Source organism: Mytilus trossulus, chromosome 7 (assembly GCF_036588685.1).
Source record: "Mytilus trossulus isolate FHL-02 chromosome 7, PNRI_Mtr1.1.1.hap1, whole genome shotgun sequence".
NCBI lineage: Eukaryota > Metazoa > Mollusca > Bivalvia > Mytilida > Mytilidae > Mytilus > Mytilus trossulus.
The window spans coordinates 29,853,588-29,877,221 of record NC_086379.1 but is presented as its reverse complement, the minus strand read 5'-3'; the positions used below and the strand labels follow the sequence as shown (position 1 = coordinate 29,877,221).

Here is a 23,634-nt window from a genome sequence, read left to right as displayed (position 1 = left end):
GCCTACCAGTAAATGATAATATTTCTTTAAAATTTAATCTGTGTTTAAACTTTATCACACAAAACCACAAAAATTAGTATTCAACAAATAAAAGTAAATCTACAGTATTTGAAATTTTGGGAAATATTAGCTTATCTCGCTCAATGCCAAGAATTATATAATCATAGTGATATCATTCATATTCATTGGTTCAGCTTTGGTGTAAGCTTTAATATTGTGTTTGGTTTGGTGTCACTAATGTGTGTGGTGTGTTTGCATTCCCTAATTTAATACTATTAATAGTACTTTTAAATTTTACCAGATGTTTACAAATAGAATATTATAAATGCATTATTATTTGTTTATTTCATCATGACAAATCAAAAAGAATTAGCAGCCGTACAAATTAGAATGTATTGATAACGTTGGCAGTCTTGTCCACCTATACATTTTTACTTTATTTGATTTTAATTTTATATATTTTAATGAGGTAACAAAAACTAACAATTGAAAATTAATCTAAATCCTAAAGATTGTTTAACAGTGTTATAAACTTTAGGCATTTCAATTGCATGTTTCACACAAAAAATAAATAAATGAGAAAAAGTAATACTTTTGACCATTTTGTTGGGTGTTACCATTAATAACAAATAGACAGAATAGAGACAAAATATACTCAGTCTCCACAAAAATACCTGATGCACACTATAAAAAATATTTTCTTCTTAAAATATAACATGTAGAATTTTTCTTTTTAAGCAATCTTCGACAAATCAAAAGGAATAAGATTTTATTTGATTACCGGTATTGTTAATTAAGTCCCATGATATTTATTCTCAAATTTTATATAAGACATAAAATTAAGTATTTTAAGTGGTGCGGAAAGTCACTTGACAAAAATCAAACAGGGACTAATATTTCCAATTCAATTTCAAAGAACAGTCCAAAAGAAAATATGTTCAAATCCTTTTAGATGAACAAATCTTGCTACTGTGAGCCTTCATGAGACATCAGTCAGTATCTTTGCCATTGGAGAACTGCAATTCAGGAGTCATTTTCACAAAAAACTTATGACTAAGATCGATGGTATGTGAACTTAATTGTTTGTGACTACATTGAATCGTAGTCATAAGATTTTTTTGTGAAACAAACTTCAGAACTCTTTTACCTGTGTTTTATGCTTCATTAATTTTGAAATTATGTAATTTTCTTTGCAGTGCTGAAGAAAATGATAACAATGACCTTGACAGTTTACCAGAAGATGAGGTATTACCATTTGATCCTGAGGAAGCAACAGATCCTGTGGAGGTTTGACATCTGAGTCATTCAGACTCAATCAAACGTTTTGTTTTCTGCTGAAAATTGACATTTTTCTCTAGCTGCAAATTGTGATATACAGATCTTTTCAGAGAATTTATTGGTGCAAACTTTTCAGGGATTTTATTTTTGTAGCAAAAAGCTTTGACTGTGTTCAAAATATATCTTTGTTTACTCTCATTCACCGATTTATGCTATGTTTTAACTAACAAGAGTGTCTGGTGATCAGGTTTTTCTGCTGGACCTTTCATTCTTCTTAATATAATAATTTACATTATGGGTAATATTTACAAAAACCATTCACCATATCACTGTGATTGGTTTAAATATAAAAAAGAAGATTTGGTATGCTTGCCGATGAGACAACTGTCCACAAGAGACCAAAATGACACAGACAATACCAACTATTGGTCATCGTACAGCCTTCAACAATGAGCAAAGCCCATACCGCATAGTCATAGTTAAAAACTGTTTAAGTAATGAAATTTCAACCATTGATGTTACATTATTTTAATTTTGAAGAACGATAATCATTCTACTTATAGTCCTACAGATTCTGAAAAGACAAATTGAATGATATTGTTGTATCGTATCAATTTTATTACAGTAAAAGTAATTAAATTTGCTTTCGCTACACCTCAGTCACAGAGATCTTGTTATATTCCATAAGCTTGCTCGAATTTCAAATACTCTACGTCATAGATATATAACAGCTTCAAATGTATTATATGATCTTTTTCTGATTAGTTCAGCGAATCTCATCACTTTGTATCAGAGTATAACATTATTGTTTTGTAGAAAAATTAAGATAACCTTTTAGAGATGCAATATTTATGTTTTAAATCAAAATCCTAAGATTTTTCAGTTTTATCAGTATATTTGAATATATATTTGGATTAAAAAGTTGATGAGTGGTAAAAAGTGTTTTAAATATAAAAATAAATGTGTGCAAATCATAAATTTTTAGTAGTAAAGCATTTCTGACATGATGTCAATAATGGATGACCAGGCTTTATGGCATGGGAGGGTCCGAGATACACCTAGGAGAAAAAATAGTTTCAATGATACCAAAATTGAAATAACTTTTACAAAATTTTCAAATTAAAAGAATGTTTTGGATTTTTTGGGGGGTCCAGAAGCCATCTATGTCTATGGCTTAATTGGCATAGCATATCTATACATTTTTGTAGATGATTAAATGTGCTCATTTTTATGCCCCACCTATGATAGTAGAGGGGCATTATGTTTTCTGGTCTGTGCTTCCGTTCGTCTGTCTGTCCGTCCGTCCGTCCGTCCGTCTGTCCCGCTTCAGGTTAAAGTTTTTGGTCTAGGTAGTTTTTGATGAAGCTGAAGTCCAATCAACTTGAAACTTAGTACATATGTTCCTTATGATATGATCTTTCTAATTTTAAAGACAAATTAAACTTTTGACCCCAATGTCACGGTCCACTGAACATAGAAAATGAAAGTGCGAGTTTCAGGTTAAAGTTTTTGGTCAAGGTAGTTTTTGATGAAGTTGAAGTCCAATCAACTTCAAACTTAGAACAAATGTTCCCTATGATATGATCTTTCTAATTTCAATGCCTAATTATATTTTTAACCCATTTTCACGGTCCATCGAACATGGAAAATGATAGTGCGAGTGGGGCATCTGTGTACTTTGGACACATTCTTGTTTAAATTGTTATTAATCTTTTAATCCATTTATAGAAAATATGTGTAGGCTACATAGTTTTGTAGACTTTGTGATAGTATTAAATTAATATTTATACATTTTTAGGAAAATAAATAATGGATTCATGGCATCAACTGATATATATTTCTTTTTTCAACATACAACATGAATATTGTGATAGATCAGTATTTTAGTAGGTTAAACAATTATTGTCTTTTTATAAATTTGTGTAAATAAAAAATTGTCATTTTTAAATATTTTTTATTTATGTTAGAATCTGTTTTATATTCATTTGCATATCTTAAATTGAATGGATATCCTGATTTTGTTTTAAAAGTTCAATTTTAATACACAAATTTTGTACTTTTTTTTTTTACAATTTCCATGTAACAGTAATATTACCATTAGTGTTATGAGATATGGGAAATTATTGCACTGTTCCATGTTGAAGTTAAATATAAGTACAATGAAATAATTTGAATTATATAAGCAGAAGCATTATGATAAATGTATGAAAATGAAAAGATCAAGAAAATAATAATGGCCAAGAGCAAAATAGTTGATTTTATACCAGTGGCGGATCCAGGGGGAGGGTTCCGGGGGTTTGAACCCCCTTTTTTTAGACGATCAATGCATTTGAATGAGGACATATAGTTGGACCCCTTTTTAAAATGGCTGGATCCGCCCCTGTATACAGATATGAAAGTCAGGATATCAGTTCAAATTGGTAAAATCAAAATGATCTTATGAATTTTTATTTTAGTTTTATGTCTACAAATTGTAAAACTTTACATATGTACATAAATTTTGCTAGCTTGTTTTTTATGGTATTGGTTGTATTTTTAAAAGATATATTTAAATGAGATATGTACGCAATATTGTCAAGATATATTTTTAGTTTTTCATGACATTCCACTACAGGAATCTAAACCAGAATTAATCATGTGATTATTTAAAAGGACCCAAACGTTCTCTATGCAAGGCAGACATTGTAAAATTTCATAAATCGTCAATGTTGTAAAGAAATTTAAACAAATTATGAATGGCTTTTCCTTTTTATACCAAGTATATTCTAGTAAAACTAATTCTATAAGAAATCTTTTCAAAAAGCACAAAGGAATACTATATAAGGGTCTTTACTAGATATTGCTGCTGGCAGTTTTTTGCCCTTTAAAAAGCAGATGAGGATTCAGGAATCAGGACGCTGAAAAAGGGCCGGCCATGCAGGGCTCTCCAGCTAGCCAATGTTGGAGTAGAACATGTAAAAAAGTCCATGCATTAACGATATATGTAGCTCAATAAGGGCCTCCTCCCTAAATCCAATTCTTAAAAGCTTTTTTTTTCAATTTTAACAGTAGACTGGAAATTCATAAATTTGTGCTGGGATTTATTATTGCCATTAAAAATGTTGAACAAAGTTAAAATGATTCAAGATTATTTTTTCTAATTTTAGGAAAATCTCTATACAAATAGTGTGATGAAACTGGTTTTTTTTGGTTTTTTTAGAAACCTATCCCATAGCAATAATAAATTTTAGCAATAATAAAAACATTACTGAATTGGAAATACTTGTATTTTCACTATGCATTTTTTTGAATGGTTCACTTGTTACTTCAGGGATTTCTTCTTGTTTTATAAACTGTTGTACATTTTTACTTTGATGTTTAAACTAAAGGTTGTGATCTTAACTTTGTCCTTGAACTTGTTCCTATTATCGGGTAAAACATTTTAAAACTACACATATCAGTACTTGTTCTACATTTATAATCAACAGTGGTGCTAAATGTGACTTTTTCTATGCTGCAAACCATAATTTTCATTAACAGCTGTCAGCTTTGCAATAATAAAATGTATAACCAAACAATATTTGCATTTTTTCTTGTTTAAACACCTTGTGTCTTTTTAGTCCACTACCAACGAAGAGTACACTATAAGTTTGCACTCTGTCTGTCCTTCTTCAATCAGGCAAATCAATTTTCCACACTTTTTGCTTGAAGATATTAATTTGATATTTGGTTTATTTTATTGTTTTGACAAGTTACTGATCAAGCCCAAATTTTGTTCTGGTCTAATAATTTTGTGCAGAATAATAAAAAAAAAATTAAAATTATTGTGTCACATATTGATTGACATATTAATATTATACAATAACATTGAAACATACATAGATCAATCAATACCCAGCCATATCATTTGGCTTATGAGACAGAGTTACGATCCTTGGACTTTAAAAAAATCACTCAAATAATCAGTTTCCACTTTTTTCATCATGCTTGAAGGTGTTGATTTATTTATAGTTTCATCATGACAGATAACTGACCAAGTTTGAATGTTGTTTTGGTCTGATGATTTTTTGCAGAGTGTTATATGGTCCTTGATTTGAAATTATTGTCATGCTTGAAGAGTTTGATATGATGTTTGTTGTAATTTGATTATCACCATGACAAGTTATAGACCAAGTTAGCATTTTTTCCCAGTACAATTAGTCTTTAACCTGTTGGAGACTTTGTATTGCCATGCAACACTTTTAGAATGCTTGTTTTAAGTATGTTACACTTTAAGAAAATGGTCAAACCTTAGTGCGATTTTGACTGACTCTTATTTAAACAAAAAAAAGTTGATATTTGGTATGCACCAATGAGACAGCAACCTAGTACCAAAAAATAAATAACTAATGTTAACAGAAAACAAAGACTTCAATGATAGAACTCAGATGCCTGTACAAACGACAGCAATGCATATAAAGGGGAACCAAAGGATTACAAATAAGATTGCACAGTAAATAGACAACACTTTCAATGCTTTGCTCATTCGACAAAAATAGGTGAACTAGCAAAAACCAAAAATGCTGACAACACATTCATCAGATAACCTGACTTTGATAAAATAGGCACATAATTTGTCTTTCTAGACACCATATGTTGTAAAACTAGAGATTTTCTTTCAGAGTTTGCACTATTAAATTGTTGGCTTGTTTGCACTTAGAAATGAACAAAAAAATGTTTAAGATATTTGATGTCTGGGTGTCAATGCTACTTGAATGTGTTTTTATAACACAGCAAAAATTTGTGTTCATACAGTGGCAGGTCCAGGGGGGGGGGGGGTCAGAACCCCTCTTTTTTTGGACGATCTATGCATTTGGAATATAGTTGGAACACCCCCTTTTTTAAATGGCTGGATCCGCCCCTGTCATATAATTCTAGCATGTCATCATCCTGAACACATTTGGTTTCCGGACAACAGCTTTTGTTATTGGATCTCTATGAAATTTTACCAGTGTTCAATTCCACAAAAAGAAGGCTGGGATTGATTTTTGGGATTATGGTACCAACAGCTTAGAAAATAGTTTTTGTCAAGCCTGCGGCTTTTGTTGTAGAAAGCTTGACATAGGGATAGTGATCCAGCGGTGTTAGCCAACTTCTTAAAAGCTTAATATTTTATAAGATGGAAGACCTGGATGCCTTATACTTTGTATTAAGATGCCTCATGTTATGAAGATTCCTTCTGTCACATTTCAATTGACCTTGACCTCAATTTCATGGTTCAGTGACTACTTGAAAAAAAAGTTTTTTGTTTTTTTTTGTAATGTTCATTTCACTCTTTTTATGAGTAATAGAACTTGGTATGTGCATAGCTTGCAAGGTCCTCATGCCCGTCAAACAGTTTTCACATGACCTCGACCTCATTTCACAAATCAGTGAACAAGGTTAAGTTTAGATGGTCATGTCCATATCTCAGATACCATAAGCAATAGGTCTTGTATATTTGGTGTAGGACTGTAAGGTGTACATGTCTAACTGACGGGTGTCATCTGACCTTGACCTCATTTTCATGGTTCAGTTGTTATAGTTTAGGTTTTTTGTTTTGGCCTGGGTTTTTTTTTATGCAGTATGCAATAGGTCTACTTTATTTGATGTATGAAATGATTTTAGGTGTACATGTCTAGCTAGCAAGTGTCATCTGACCTTGACCTCATTTCCATGGTTTAGTGGTTACAGTAAAGTTTTTGAGTTGTGGTCTTTTTTTCTCTTATAGGTCAACTATATTTGGCAGGCGCGGATCCAGAGCCCCCCTCTGGATCCGCGCCTGCCAAATATAGTTGGTTGGAACCCCCCTTTTTTTTTACGATTAATGCACTTGAATGGGGACATGTAGTTGGAACCCCGCTTTTTGAAATGGCCGATTCCGCCCCTGTTTGGTGTATGGAAATAGATGTACATGTCAGTCTCACAGGTTTTATTTGACCTTGACCTCATTTTCATGGTTCATGGCTCAGTGTTGAGTTTTTATATTATGTGCTTTTTTTTTTTTATTTTAAACTTCAACATATTGCAATAGGTCAACTATATTTGTTGTATGGAATAATTGTAAGCTGTACATTTCTGCCTGACATGGTTCAAGATCTGAACTTGACCTCATTTTCATGCTTCATTAGTCAATGTTGAGTTTACTTGGTTTAGTCTTTTTCTAGAAATTATAAGCAATAGATCCAAATGATTGTAAAGGTGTTCATGTATTTCATGTATGGTTTATACATTGGTCTATTGGATATATATACATAAATGTAGCCGTCTCATTCGCAATTGTATCGCATCTCCTCGTTATTAAATATCATGTATTAGTCCAGTCAATCTAGCATAAATTTTACCCTAACCTGAAAGTAATTGCAACAGAAGATTTTTAAGTTTTAATCTTTAGCATTATACCCCAAATATTCACAGAAAAAAGTCCCATAAAATCTAACTTGAGGAAAACTAAAAAAATCGCCATTTAAAATTCATATGGAGATTTGCATTGAAAAGGGAAATAACTATTGCAAAAAAGGCAGAAATGTCAATAAAAATTGATACAAAATTATAACTTTACCGCTTCTATTCATCAGAATGTATTGATTCTTGATTTTTTAGTGGTCTTTAGAGTACAACAAACAACTCTAAAGGTGCTTTAAAATATTTTATCAAGCTATAATCTAGATTTCGTAATTTATTAGTTGACCATTTATTGAATTTTTCAACATGTCAAGGTAAAGAATCTCAAATTTAATAAAAATAATTAAGCATGTATTCTTCTTTATTTCTTCTTTAGTTCTTTAGTTTCAGAAAACCATCAACATACTGATGTTTATTTGGTTTAAAGTTTCCTAAGATAAGTTAGTTGCTGAAAAATATAATATACAGATATAAACAATACCAAATTTTCACATTATTTTTTCAAAATGGTTACAAAACTTCAAATTTTCAATTTCTTAAATGAAAAATATACAAAAAATATAAAACTACCCATAACACTTCGGTTTTGTACATTTCATGAGCAGAAGATTATATAATTTAGTCAAATACAAACTTGTAACCCCATCAAAGTATCCTACTATACATAAATTTCAAGAAAAACAACCAAAAACTGACAAAAAAAGACTATTTTTTGCAAGAGTTATCTCCCCTCCCAATGTTAATTTCCATAGGAAATTTAAAATGCTGATTTTGAGTTTTCCTCAAGTTAGATTTTATGAGACTTTTTTCTGTGTATATAAAGGGCATACTACTATAGATTAGAACTAAAACATTTTCTGTTGCAATTAGTTTGAGGTTAAATCTTAGTTTGACTGGACTATATCCCAAAATCGCTCACAACATATCGGTCAGCTCGCGTTACAGTTAAAACCACCCTTCGAAATAGAACATGATGCCCCAAGGCCCAATCACAAGGACCCTCTACCTTTAAATTGGGATAAAGGGTTTGAACAAGCTTAGTGTTTCTCAGACAAGGATGTACGATCATTCAGGACAGAGATCCTTATTCTATTCCACAAAACATGCGAGCCCGTCAAAGACTGGGAAACGAGATACATCTCGCAACTCGAATTTTGTGAAACAGAACAAATCCTTCTGCCTATCGCATTCGCCTTATTGTCATCATTGCAAGATAGTTAGGAAAATAGGCAATGATTCCATACTTCCAGAAGCTTCTCAGTTTGAAAACTATTTGTAATCATGGCGTGAGTTGCACCCCACGAAGTGGAGTTTTAACCTTGCAACAACACAACTCAATCGCGCCGTTTTGTCTTCACAGAAACTGTATACCAGAAGCATTTCCACATCGCTTAATTCCCTGTGAAACAATAGAAGAGAAGGAAAGGATTAGGAAAGTGAATTTAGGAAGAAACAGAGAGTAAAATGCAGAAAAGATTGAAGAAAATAGCAAGAAGACAGAGCGACATGTTTCCATGCCAGATGAAAGGAAAAGGATTGATATGCGGCAACTGCGCATGTGCTTTGTCAAAAACATCCGGTGCTCGTAGAAAAAGTATCCAGATTATTTTACCTGGATAATTTGTAATCCATCTGCATGGAAATGTTCATACATGGTTTATAATAGGGCACTTTTCTGAATTGAAAACCAGGAACACTTAAATCCGCACATTTTTTTAAAGCGACATAAAAGTCACGCAAAGAGCTAAATAAAATAAATGATACAAGTCAATCGGCAGTCATTTCGGCACCTTTTATAAATTATTTTTACCACTTTCTTTCCTTTTTACAGAGGATGACCTTGAGGTCACTCCGATGTATTGTTATCGCTTAAATTTCCGTCATTCATAAATTATAGTCAAATTAGTTTTGGGTTTTCAACACCAGTGAAAAAAGTGCATTTTCATACCTGCGATTTCTGTTCTCCGGTTGTACGATGTTTCAACAAAATATGGAATCATTTCAGTTGTTGATTTAGTGGTGAAAATTTGACTGAATTATATCTTAATAAATACGATTTTACATGTTTAATTGGTGTTTCAGAAAGAGGTCAGGTGCTCTTGTTCATTCATAAAATTATCGTTCATTCATAAATTTATCGTAAAATAAAAATCACTACACAGGTTATACGTGTAGTGTAAATGACCACCTGTAATCTAAAAATAGCGGTCTCACTAATAACGACAAGAAGAATTTAGCGACAAGAAGCGTCAAGAACGGACAAGAAGAATAAATTAAGCGACAAGAAGACTATTTAGCGACATGAAAACTTCTCGTATCGCATGAGGATGACACATATCAAATGAACAATTATGTGTGGGACTTAGTTTTAAGAAATGATGTCAAAGTAACACTGAAAATATTTTTAGTAAGCTGAAATATATATTTATTTTTTACATGTTTATGTCTTGTAACTTATTTTATTTCTGTCCCATTTTTCAACATTAGCGTCTCGAAAGGTGAAATGTTTTAACTGAATGGTTAATTTAAATTAATTATGAAAATTGTTAAAATTGAATAAATAAAAGTAATTATTGCCCAGTTACAAACACTACCAGGGGATAATCCATAATTACCCCCAACTTTAGCCTGGTAAACTTGTTGTCTCCTTGTGAAATATAAAACATATTAAAAATGATTTCCTGCTTAAGTCTTTTATTGATATAAAGTCAAAACCTTCTTGCTTTTCACTAGACAACCATGTCCTGTCAGGTTTAATTCTTATACATGTAGATGAAAAAAAAGTCCCCAAAACATTAACATGGCAGCAATTGCTTTTACAGCCTTTAAGGCTTAGATTTTTTTACAGAAGAGTGGCCACCATGCACTTGCACTGCACTATAATAATAGTAGAATAGAATTATCATATACAAATAGATGAAAATTATATATACATGCAATCGTAATATTAATAATATATATAACAACAAACCAGTGTATTCTCTACGACTATTATTATATAAGTATAATAGTCCAAGGTATACTGATTTCTTGCACTACAATATAATAGTTATTACGGTGAGGTTGAATTTCCTGTCATTTATTCATCATCCAAGCATGAACTTCTATCAGAAAAAAATATCTCTGTAAATTAACCCAAGTTTCAGGTATAGAGATGTGATCTGTTTCTGTGACATGCGCTTTTGACCATCCACAAGAACCTGCGGTCATCCGATGTTCAGTACTTCAGTACTTTGATTATTTTATTGTCGAGCCTGCGATTTTTGAGGCAAAAGCGAGACATAGTAATCCTACATTTCGTCATCGGCGTCAACATTTTCACTCGGTGGTTAAAGTTTTTGAAAATAGTTTTCTTAAATATCCCGGATTTCTGCGAAACTTTGATAGAAGCTTGTCGATCTAAACTTATATTCAATAGCTAGTATCAAGAAAGACATTTTGTAAATATTTATTCCCTGTTTACGTATATAACTTATAAGTGGAGTTATGTTTTCTTCCAGTTAAAATTCAGTCTACAGTTCAAGCAGAGACATATAATACAATTGTATTATATGTCTCTGGTTCAAGTTTATAAACCTCTTATAAGATTCATAAACCCGGCATCCTGGATTTTTCCAAACTTCAGTGGTCAGAATTATCGAAGCTGCGCCTGCTTTTTAACAAACAAAAGATAATATCTAGAGAATTTTCTTTAAATAATGTTTCCCCATTTTTTTTTAGCCTGCGAAACAACTCGCAAAGTTAGGCGAGACAATGCGTTTCGCGGAACCCTTACGAATTTTCAAAGTACGTATTAATAGGAGAATAGTTTTTTCGTATTTCAATACGACCGCAAAACTTTATTTTTGGGATTGTATACATAATGGTATGATGTCGTCGTCGTCCGAAGAAAACATTGGTTTCCAGACAATAACTTTGGTCTATTAAGTGAATGGCCATGGATCTCTATGAAAAATTTTTAAAGCTAGGAAAATTGATTTTGTTACATTCACTCTGTGGTTAAAGTTTTTTAAATTTGAATATCTTTCTTAAACTATACTGGATTTCTACCAAACTTGGATAGAAGCTTGTTTATGATCATAATTAAGATAGTATCCAGAAGTGAATTTTGTAAAAATAAAATTCCACTTTTTCGGTATTTTATTTATAAACAGATAAATGGACTTTGTTTTTCTGCGGGGAAACATTACATTCACTCTGTGGTTAAAGTTTTAAAATTTTGAATATCTTTCTTAAACTATACTGGATTTCTACCAAACTTGGACAGAAGCTTGTTTATGATCATAAGATAGTATCCAGAAGTAAATTTTGTAAAAATAAAATTCCACTTTTTCGGTATTTTATTTATAAACAGGTAAATGGACTTATTTTTTTCTGCGGGGAAACATTACATTCATTCTTTGGTTAAAGTTTTTAAAATTTGAATATCTTTCTTAAACTATACTGGATTTCTACCAAACTTGGACAGAAGCTTGTTTTTGATCATAAGATAGTATCCAGAAGTAAAGTTTGCAAAAATAAAATTCCATTTTTTCTGTTTTTTACTTATAAATGGACTTAGTTTTTCAGCGGGGAAACATTACATTCACTCTGTGGTTAAAGTTTTTAAAATTTTAATAACTTTCTTTAACTATCCTGGGTTTGTATCAAACTTGGACAGAAGCTTGTTTATGATCATAAGATGAGTATCCAGAAGTAAATTTTGTTAAAAAATAAATTCATTTTTTCCGTATTATACTTTTAAATGGACTTAGGTTTTCTGCCAGGAAACAACACATTCACTGTGTCATGTCTGTGATTAATTTTTTTTTTATAAATTAATGACTTTCTTATACTATTTTAAATTTGTACCAAACTTGGACAGAAGCTTGTTTAAGATCATAAGATAGTATCCAGAAGTAAATTTTGTTAAAAAATAAATTCATTTTTTCCGTATTATACTTTTAAATGGACTTAGGTTTTCTGCCAGGAAACAACACATTCACTCTGTCATGTCTGTGATTACATTTTTTTTTTTAAATAAATGACTTTCTTATACTATTTTGAATTTGTACCAAACTTGGACAGAAGCTTGTTTAACATCAAAAGCTAGTATCTAGAAAGGAAATTTTGTTAATATTTGGTACCTGTGTATCTGTATTTTACTTATAAACGGACTTAGTTTTTCTTCCAGTTAATATAGTACATACAGTCTACAGTTAAAGTTTTTAAAACATTTATTCGATTCATAAACTATCCTGAAATTTTTACCAAACTTGGACAGAAGCTTCTTACAATCAAAAGATAGTATCAAGAGGAATATTTGTATTGCTTGTTTTCCTCATTTTTGTTGAGCCTGGGACTTAAAGTAAAAGTAGGCGAGACACTGGGTTCTGCGGAACCCTTACAATTTTTTTTTAGAACGGCGTCTGTATAGCAGTATGAAATGTGCGCCTTGATATTGTTTCAGTTTCGTTTTCAAACGTACGCATCCTAAGTATTAAATTTTTCAACCCAAAAGTTGAAAATAAAATTGGTAATAGGAATTTCTTCATCCATTGCCATTCTCAATTCAATTCCAATTATAATGACAGTAATAAGACTGTGTAGGTGTGCAGTTAGATACCTAAAAGTGAACACTTTTCTCAGCCCCAGTTCTCAACAACAAACATTGAACTATATTTTTTCGCCTTTCAGTTTGTCACTACTAATCTTGTTGAAAAGTTTCACGAAAAAATCTTCAATTGCACAGTATTTCACAATAGACTTGAAAGATCATTGAACACATTTATTTTATGTCAGAAACCTATATTATGTCAAAAATTTGATCACAATCAAAATTCAGACATTATCAACCTGGAATACATTATCCAAATTTGCCCCAACTGTTCAGGATTCGACTTCTGCGGTCGTATCTGGCTGCGTTAGAAGCGAAGAATTTTATTTACATATAAAATTGAGAATGGAAATGGGGAATGTGTCAAAGAGACAACAACCCGACCAAAATAAAAAAAAAACACAACAGCAGAAGGTCACCAACAGGTCTTCAATGTAGCGAGAAATTCCCGCACCCGGAGGCGTCCTTCAGCTGGCCCCTAAACAAATATATACTAGTTCAGTGATAATGAACGCCATACTAATTTCCAAATTGTACACAAGAAACTAAAATTTAAATAATACAAGACTAACAAAGGCCAGAGGCTCCTGACTAAAAACAGTTGTTGGCATGACACGGGTTATGTTCTTCTCATATATGTTATGATGGTATGATACTAAAGCCCTAACGGGAAGGATTGTGCCTGATGTTCATATGATGAAATCATAATCTTTCAGTCAGTTTAATTGAAGTCTGGAGCTGGCATGTCAGTTAACTGCTAGTAGTCTGTTGTTATTTATGTATTATTGTCATTTTGTTTATTTTCTTTGGTTGCATCTTCTGACATCAGACTCGGACTTCTCTTGAACTGAATTTTAATGTGCGTATTGTTATGCGTTTATTTTTCTACATTGGTTAGAGGTATAGGGGGAGGGTTGAGATCTCACAAACATGTTTAACCCCGCCGCATTTTTGCGCCTGTCCCAAGTCAGGAGCCTCTGGCCTTTGTTAGTCTTGTATTATTTTTTTATTAGTTTCTTGTGTACAATTTGGAAATTAGTATAGCGTTTATTATCACTGAACTAGTATATATTTGTTAAGGGGCCAGCTGAAGGACGCCTCCTGGTGCGGGAATTTCTCGCTACATTGAAGACCTGTTGGTGACCTTCTGCTGTTGTTTTTTTATTTGGTCGGGTTGTTGTCTCTTTGACACATTCCCCATTTCCATTCTCAATTTTAAGCTTGATAATTTGCAATTAAGTGTGCAGATTTAACGTTGATGTGTACGAAATAACCAGTTTTCTCTTGACCTTGACCTCATTTCATGGATCAGTGAACAAGGTTAAGTGTTGGTGAATTATTTAAGTCCTCATCTCAGATACTATAAGTCTAGTATATTTGGTGTATGGAAGGACTGTAAGGTGTACATGTCGAACTAGCATGTGTTATTTTCATGGCTCGAGCTCGGTGGTTATAGTTATTTTTTTTGTTTTGGTGTGTTTTTCTGTATGCATATGTCTGCTATATTTGGTGTATGGAATGATTGAAATGTGTAGATGTCTAGCTAGCAGGTGTCATCTGACCGTGACCTCATTTTCATGGTTCAGTGGTCAAATTTAGTTTTTGAGTTTTGGTCCTTTTTTCTCTTACTGTATGCCATAGGTCAACTATATTTGGTGTATGGAAATATTTTATGATGTACCTGTCAGTCTCACAGGATTTAATTGACCTTGACCTCATTTTCACGGTTCATTGCTCAGTGTTAAGTGTTTTTGTTTTCTTTTTTCTTAAACTATAAGCAAAAGTTCAAATTTGTTGTATGGAAAAATTGAAAGCTGTCTAGCTGTCTGTCATGGTTCATCTGACCTTGACCTCATATACATGTTACATTGGTCAATTTTTAGTTTACTTGGTTAAGTCTGTTTCTTAGAAACTAAGCCATATGTCAACTATATGTTAACTAGTACTAGTATATTGAATGATTGTAAGGTGTATATGTATTTTTTGTTTTGTTTATATGACCTTGGCCTCATTTCCTTGGATCATGTTAAGTTATTGGGATAGTTGTAGTAAAGCTTTATATTTAGGACTATCAACATAAAATCAATGATTAGTAAAGAAGGCGAGACATTTCAGCGTGTGCACACTTGTTTTCCGTGGTTCGTGTTGCTCAGTCTCTGGGTTCTGTGTTGTTTTTTGTGTGATGTTGTTTGTATAATGGTCTTTTTCTTCTTTTTTTTGCCATGGTTGGGCTTGTCAGTAGCCTGGGTCCTGGTTAATCTTGTCGCGCATCTAGATATTGGGCCATGATACCAGGCTAGGCTTGTCAGTTTATTTTCGACTTATGAGTCAAGTTGGATGTTCTTTTGGTATGTTTCCCTTCTTTTTTATATTAATTTAAAAACAGTAGTGTTTTATAATTTAAAAAATATTACTTGGGTTCAGTATTTGGACATGTTTCATTCCTGATTTACATTATGTCAATAATTAAAAAAAACCCAAATCTGTTCTTTTTTGTTCAATGTTCACGTTTGGCGGAAATAACACTTTCACAGCTCGGACGTCTTCGAAGACACTAGGAATAATTAGTCTGTAGTTATATTCTGCTTTCACCGCAAATAACCTCTTATGAATGAACCTTGGAGTTGATTGGTCTTTGAAAGGTTAGAGGTGAGATCATAAACCAATGAAAACAATAAACCCACAGTCTTATTGAGACGATGTGCAAAATGGCAGTCAGTATAAATACAAATGCCGCGGTGACGAGCAGAGTGGACAATAAAGCGGAAATAATTATTATTCATTTATTATTTTTGTTGCAAAGTTGCTTTTACCCCTTCTGTAGTAGTTTCCACGCTTCAAACGTTGATGTCAGCTTTAGATTTTCAACTTTGAAAGTTTTTAAAACTCAGGATTTGTGTATATTTTGGAAAAAGTTTGAAGCTTGTGAAGAAAACCTATTAAATGTTTCTTCGCCATATTTGTCTACATGGCACAGGAAAATGAAAGGATATGAACAATGAAAGACACTGAGATTAATTGAAAATGACAACCAGGTAAAATAAACACATATATGCAAGAAAATCAAAGGGGAAGGGGGTGTAAAGGCAAAGTGTCAAGTGACATAAAGGGGATGCATAGTGATTTTAGAAATAAGGAATAACTAACACACATTGCGATGCATATTACCTCAAATCATCATTAACATAATATGTCAAGCCACAACAAGCTTAGCATTTTTTGCTTTAGGTAGTGTCGAAGTCTCAAGAGCACTTGTAGGGCAAGAGAAAGTTATGAAGGGAGTTGTGTACCCAATAAACCTCTACAAAGATTTTTGAAGAACTCCCCAAATTCAATTTAAACTGGAAAACCGATAGATATTGCCAGAAAAGTTTACAGCGTAAGGAGCGCAATACTGCTTTTATAGATTATAAAGTCTATGTATACATAATCACTATTCTACGAAATTTTCCTTTGATGTTATTGACCGTTAATTTCATTTCTCAGCATAGTAGAATGATTTGAAAAATTATCACTAAAAACTATCAAAGGGAGCACATGCCCTTTGTCAATGAAATTAACAATGTTGTCATAGATAGATAATATATAAATATAAGAAGATGTGGTATGATTGCCAATGAGACAACTCTCTCATCCACATCAAAGTATGGTCTTCAACACAGAGCTTTGGCTCATACGAAACAGCAAGATATAAAGCCCCCAAAAATGGCATGTGTAAAACCATTTAAACAGGAAAACCAAGGGTCTAATCTATAAAAAAAACAGGAAACATTTATGAACCACATCAACAAATGACATCTATACTGAACCTCTGACAGATTCCACTTCATTTGAATTTTAGTGGATAATTTACAATCATACATCTTTCCCTAATTTTTATTCAACTTGAATAAGGTCAAAATCCTGTCAAACTTTGTCAAAATAAAATTCCAAACATGTTGCAAAAAATAATCCATTACAATTTTCAAGGAAATGAACTCCCTTGACAAATTTTTAGATAAACCTTGCAAGAAGCATTTAACATGGACAAAACAAACATGTAATGATGGTAACATGTAACGATGGTAACAGCAATGTGTTTATAATGATGATATTGTCACATGCCTTGAATACAAAGATAAAATGGTTTGGATCAAGACATGTATGTGGTTAGGCCAAATTACAAAGATATGTCTGTTTCCTATTTCCCTACAGGTCTACCCTATATTTTATGCTTAGAAATATTTTACCTTTAAATAAGTTTTTTAGTAATTTTTCAATAAGCACTTACTAAATTAAAAAAAAATATATTGTCAAATAATAAAAAATTCCATACCTACCTTAGATGCTTAGTAACCTACCCTATTTTTTTCAAAGATAAAATAGGAAACGGGTATATTATTTTATTTGGCCTTACACACATTACTTTTATAACATAATCTAATTTAACAGATAACAGACTGTTGGTATTAAAAAGCAAGTAAAAAAAAATGGAGTGAGAAACTTTTCAATTTTTTTTTTTATACAAGATGTTTTAATTTATTACAGATTAGATCGGTTGTTCCTACTTCTGGATACTGGATCAACACCTCTGATAAGAAAATCTGCCGCTGAACAACTTGGCCAGGTCCAGAAATTACATCCTTATGAACTGAACAATCTTTTAGCAAAGGTAATTTTTTTATTAAGTTATAAATTCATGAAGTTCCATTTGTAATTTTAAAATAAGAAAACCTGGTATGATTGCCATTGACAATAAACCAATGCTAACAAGAGACCAAATGACACAGAAGTTTTCAGCTACATGCACCATGCTTTGAACGACTGGGCAGATAATTTCAGAGTTATGTCCCCTTTTGCCTAACAATTTGACTGTTATGAAACCTTACTTTGTGATTGCTTTTCCAAATACATGTACTAAGGTTAAAACATCTTCAAATTTAGTATGAATTATATATGTAACCTCTTTGCTTTCAATGAAAGTTTTTATCCAACTCTTTGATGTATGCACACAAAAGTAAGAGAAAATATATCAAAGTGAACTGTTCAGACTTAGAAAAACTCAACAATAAAACATTAAATGATCTTGACCATTTTGACCCTTGAATTATATATATGTTTTTGAAATATGAGTATTTTCATTATCAATTTTACATTGTATTATATTTTTACCTCCCTTTTTTAGGTCCATGGATACTTATGTAGCCAGAGTTGGGAAACCAGAATTGCTGCAGGCCAGGCAGTTGATGCAATATGTAGGAATGTGCCAAAATTTGAACCAAAAATATATATTAAGCAAGGTAAAAACTATTCAGTTATAATGGAGGTCAGAGGGTAGAACAGAACATTTTGTTATTGAGCATGGGTTGATGGTTATTAAAGGTAGTCTGTTGAAGGCAAATATATGAAACCAAGTATGTTTGTTGTGCCTAAATCTACAATTATTTGAGTGAAATATTTATTAAGCAACATGTCTTCATTTACTTGTTTATTATAAAAATAAGAGAAAGTTGTGATTGTCAAGGTCTAAAATAATATATTGTTTGTTTCCCCAATCCTGACCGACCCTTCAAAAAATGGTGCTATTAATAAGGTTTTAGTGTCAAATCAAAGTTGAATATTAATTTATTCATTTCTGATTTTCAGGCTTACTGGATTGTCCGATAATGTTCAAGCTGTTTGGAAAAATAAAATGATTCCCCTACCTACCTTCCCACACCTGGCTTGGCAGGATCTGGATTGGGGAAACAAACGATATATTAATTTAGGCCCAAGCTGAGAACACTTTACTAGAGACAAAATGACCTAAAAGTAAATAAACTCTAGATCACAGTATCACCTTCAACAATGAACAAAAACCAGCCTGCATAGCAAGCTATAAATTGACATATGTGGTTAAATGTTGATTTGTGAGTCAAAGACAAGTTTTGTACCTTAGGAATCTCTAAAAAAAAATTATATCATGTTGATTATACTGCTTATTTTATTTTGTAAAAACTATTTTTTTTCATATTCAAGTATTATTCATAATCATTTCAGAGTCCTCCGAACCTGCCACTTCAGAAGTTACAGGGAAGTTGCTGTTTTCTCAGTTTGATCTCAGGAAAGTTCTTGTTCATGGAACATCACTACTTAGCACTGAAGAAAAACAGTTTGAACTTGGAGAGGAATTTTCTGGTATGATTTAGAGTCAGTCTTCCTAAACTGACAGGTTAATAGTGGTCTGAAGGGGAAGAGGGACAAACAGGATATGGGGAGATCAAAAAAGGGGAAATAGAAAAGAGAAATGGCCTGTTGTAGAATGGAATGAAAGGGAGAGTTATAGGAGATTTTCCAGTTCAATATAGAAAAAAATGATGAAGTTTTATTACTACTAAAAATGCAACAGGGTTATAATCGCAATAGTTTAAACTCAAATATTTATAAATTTTTTATATAAGATAAACAAGATTTTTCTCAATATTGCTAGAATTAAAACCCATACCTGCCAACTGTCACTATTTGCGGGGGATTTCCCCTGTGAAGGCTCCCAAATTGAAATTTTGAAAGAGCAATTTTGTCCACAATTTAAACAAAACAATGAATTTAGGCTTATAAAAGTATGAAGAAGCCAAAAAACAACATTAAAATGTATTTGCCTCTTAAAGGTATTTTAGGACTATGACAGCCATCTTGAACTCAAAACCCCCATGGGCATTTTGAAAAGTTGGCAGGTATGAAAACCACATTTTTGTATAAAATGACAAAATTGCAATGATAGATACACACAATAATTTCTGAATTTACAGTATCTAATGATTTATGTATCTTTTGCAACAGTTGCATGGATTAATTAATGTATATTGATATATCAATTATATAATAACTACATGTAAAAAATATTTAACACATGTTTAAATACATTGTATGTTTTCCCTTAAATTAATGTTTTCTATTTTTTTTACTTTAGGACTAGATGATAAAGAGAAATTAAGTAGACAACGACAGATGTTAAACAAGAAACTTGGTTTAGATATGGCGGGAAGCTTGAAATTAGGGCTTGATGGAGATTTATTCTCGGACGAGGATCTTAAATCTGGATTAACCACATCTTATGACAATACTATTAAACAAGAAAAGGTATTAATTGTCTTAAAGTAGAGAATAGTCATTTAGGTATTGATTTATTGAACAAACTCTGCAACATAAAAAAAATCAGTGCATGTATTTAATATATATTTGAATAATACCTGTAATATGAACAAATTATGCTACATAAAATGTTAGTACATGCATGTATTTAATATATCTGAATAATATAAACAAATTATGCAACGTAAAAAGTTAGTACATGTAATTAATATATTTGAGTAAATTTGAGTAGTAAATGCACTTTTATTTATAAAACTAGTATATGCACTTGAGTCTGATTCTGAGGCTACACAACTAAACATTTTATCTTTATGGTTCCCAAACAAATTATGGAAGCATACATGTAGAGTTAAAAATTGCTTTGTCAGTATTTGTCTGAAAACTAATTTATGGTTTCTCCATGGATTCTGCTTGCTTGATTGATAGTACTTATACAGACAAATGACAGATGAAAGGTATAGAGAAGAGGAAGACACATTTTGATTTCTTCATGATAAATTGAATGGCTGCATAATGACTGCTAATTTTTTTGAAATCTAGACCAATCTTTTTGAATCCAATATTTTCCAAAGGCTTTCAAAAGAAACAAATATTTATAAATGCCCATGTGTTATCAGGTTTTCATTTTAAACTACCAGCAGTCAGCATGGTTAAGAGGTATTCAGACACTCTTAACAAATTCTTTGTTTAATGTTGCCTACTCATGGTATGTGTAGGTAAGTATTTTGTGGAGTGGAGGGGGGCAAAATTACATGTTTAAGACAAGCAAATGATATAAGAGCACAAAAAGCCTTTCAATGATTAAATATAAATATTTTGACAGACATGTGTATCAGAGATAATAAAACAACAATTAATGGATGTGACCAGTGGAATGAGTGCAAGAGAAAGGAACCGAGCCAAACGTAGAACTAAACTGTTAGCTAAACAGAGGTCAAGGGATGTTCAAAGGTTAGCAAGAATTAATAAATGATAGCTAGGTTATGAGTATTTGTAGATGTGATGTGAACATGGATAATATGGTTACAGAATTACCACAATTTAAAACCTCACAAAGTTGAGTAATAAAGGGTTTCAATCTGTCCATAAAACTATGGTACCATTTTATAATTACCATTTTTAGCCATAATTTAGGGTGTAAGTATAGATTATTGGGTTTTCTACACATTGATATTGTAAAATATCAGCCGCAAGCCACAATGTGAACCTTTATGGTGAGTGAGCGTAGTAAGTGGCTGATATTTTAAGATATCTATACAAAGAAAACCTGATTATCTGTTTATCATTCTATTACTGGTCTTTTTCCCTCTCCCTAAGACAGTTTTATGCTTCAGGAAAGCAAGCTTCATAATGTCTCCTTTTGCATTGTGATGATACAAGTATAACTGAGCGACAGAGCAGGGTGATATAGGCGTAGGGAAGGACGATAAATTGAATTATCTGGTTGGAAATTGATATGTTTTGGTTTTAAGCAAGTCTGATATTTGATTGTTGTCCAAATTCAACTAAGTTGTCTGTAATAACTGTGATTACTGAAGATTTGGGGAATAAAAATGTCGTTAAAAAAAATGAAAAACTTTTTTTTTTTATCGAAAATTTTAAATTCTCTGTACACATGAAAATAAAACTGTTATTTACCATTACAAAAGGCATTTATATTGTACTTATTGTAACTTTCAAATATTTGCTTTGTAAAAATTCTGCTTGTTACTTGTAGTGAACAGCTCTCATTTGATGCAGAACCTCCATTAAAGAAGTCAAGGTCATTGGCTGAAGGTGACACTAACAGTAATGGTAAATTAAATGTTGAGATTAAGGAAGAGAAACTCATCATAGAAAACAATGCTGATAATACTCTTAATATGGAAGAGGTATGATTATATTGACTAGAAACCAAGACATGTTAGAGGGTCATAATGGGGATATCTTCATGACGAATAACAGTAAAAATTCTTCCCAAATGATGTTAACCATAAATTTTGGTGTATAATGATAAAATGTACTTTTCTTTTAGACGATAAAAACATTGACTGATTTTAAAGAATCACATTAACTTTTTTCCAAAAATGACGGTAACGATAATTATTTGAGACCTCCTATGAATGACAATAAAGATATTTTGATGAATCGCGGTAACATTTTTTAACCAATTCAAAGCCAACAGTAGACAAAAATGAAAAATGGCATTTCACCCTCATGTTACATTCAAAAACTTCATCAGTTTTTCAGGCAAAAGGTCAAATCTATTCAGCTTGCAAGACAATCTTTTTTAAAAGCACATTGTTGTTAAATTCAATTCTTAAACAATAAAATTATCAATATCATAAGTATAATTGATTTCAACAATACATTGTACTTTAAAAACAAATTAAACTATATAGAGCATATACATATATTGTAGATTTATGACTTGAAAAATAACTGTATATTGATAGGGTTGCTCTAGATTAAAACGTTTTGGGTTCTTTGAAAATATGAAAATTTAGTAAATTCTACTGGATAGAAATGTATAACATGTAAATGGAGGAACCCTTTCAGATATTCATACAAAATTTGTATTTTTTTGGTATCTAGAAAATGTCTTGCTGAAGGATAAATGATTAAAAATGGCATAAAAATGTACAAGTTTTGTTTAATTTCTGTGCAATTACATATTATATATACTTGTAGGTAGAAGAATGGCCATTTGAATCCTTCAGTGAGATGTTAATGAATGACCTCTTCCATAGTTCATGGGAAACCAGACATGGTGCTGCTACTGGTCTAAGGGAGGTAATAAAATACCATGGCAACACAGCAGGAATGTCTATTGATACACCTCAGGATCAAGTAAGATATTCTTTTTTATGTCCTTGTAATAGTATTTGAGCATTAACACAAATAAGAGTTGATACAGTAAATTCATCAATTTTCGTGTTCATTTATTGAAAAATGAACAAAAAAAGGGCTTAAGATATTGCAATTTTCAGAAAATGCTAAAACATATAATGCTACAAAAATTTGTGAGATTTCAATAATTAATTATTTAAAAGACTAGACCCTTTGTTACTTAAATAGTATGTTAATTGTAAGTTTATATGAACAAAATTATGGGAATAAATCATCACCATAATCACAACAGGGTTTAAGCTAGGATTTTGAGGGCTTTAGTCACTTTTGCACGCCATGGAAATCAACCTTTTGTTTGTGTAACAGCAAAGGACCAAGGATGTATGTTACTAGCTTCATCTTTGACTTTGTCAGATTTT

At 31.7% G+C, this 23,634-nt stretch overlaps 2 protein-coding genes across 7 annotated transcripts in view; both read left to right on the top strand.

Moving 5' to 3' along the window:
• The window catches only part of LOC134724910 (uncharacterized), a 33,498-nt gene extending 28,663 nt beyond the window's left edge, over positions 1–4,835 (top strand). For all 6 annotated transcript variants that reach the window (XM_063588266.1, XM_063588265.1, XM_063588261.1 and 3 more), the window contains one exon: positions 1,197–4,835. In XM_063588266.1, the coding sequence (XP_063444336.1) occupies positions 1,197–1,293 (97 nt within the window). In that variant the 3' untranslated portion in view covers positions 1,294–4,835. The remainder of the gene's footprint in view (positions 1–1,196) is intronic.
• An 11,144-nt stretch (positions 4,836–15,979) lies between these two features.
• The window catches only part of LOC134724908 (TATA-binding protein-associated factor 172-like), a 62,668-nt gene continuing 55,013 nt past the window's right edge, over positions 15,980–23,634 (top strand). The window contains exons 1-8 of the mRNA XM_063588256.1: positions 15,980–16,311; positions 17,804–17,927; positions 18,441–18,555; positions 19,295–19,432; positions 20,205–20,374; positions 21,210–21,337; positions 22,104–22,257; positions 23,057–23,215. Coding sequence (XP_063444326.1) covers positions 16,301–16,311; positions 17,804–17,927; positions 18,441–18,555; positions 19,295–19,432; positions 20,205–20,374; positions 21,210–21,337; positions 22,104–22,257; positions 23,057–23,215 — 999 coding nt within the window. The 5' untranslated portion in view covers positions 15,980–16,300. The remainder of the gene's footprint in view (positions 16,312–17,803; positions 17,928–18,440; positions 18,556–19,294; positions 19,433–20,204; positions 20,375–21,209; positions 21,338–22,103; positions 22,258–23,056; positions 23,216–23,634) is intronic.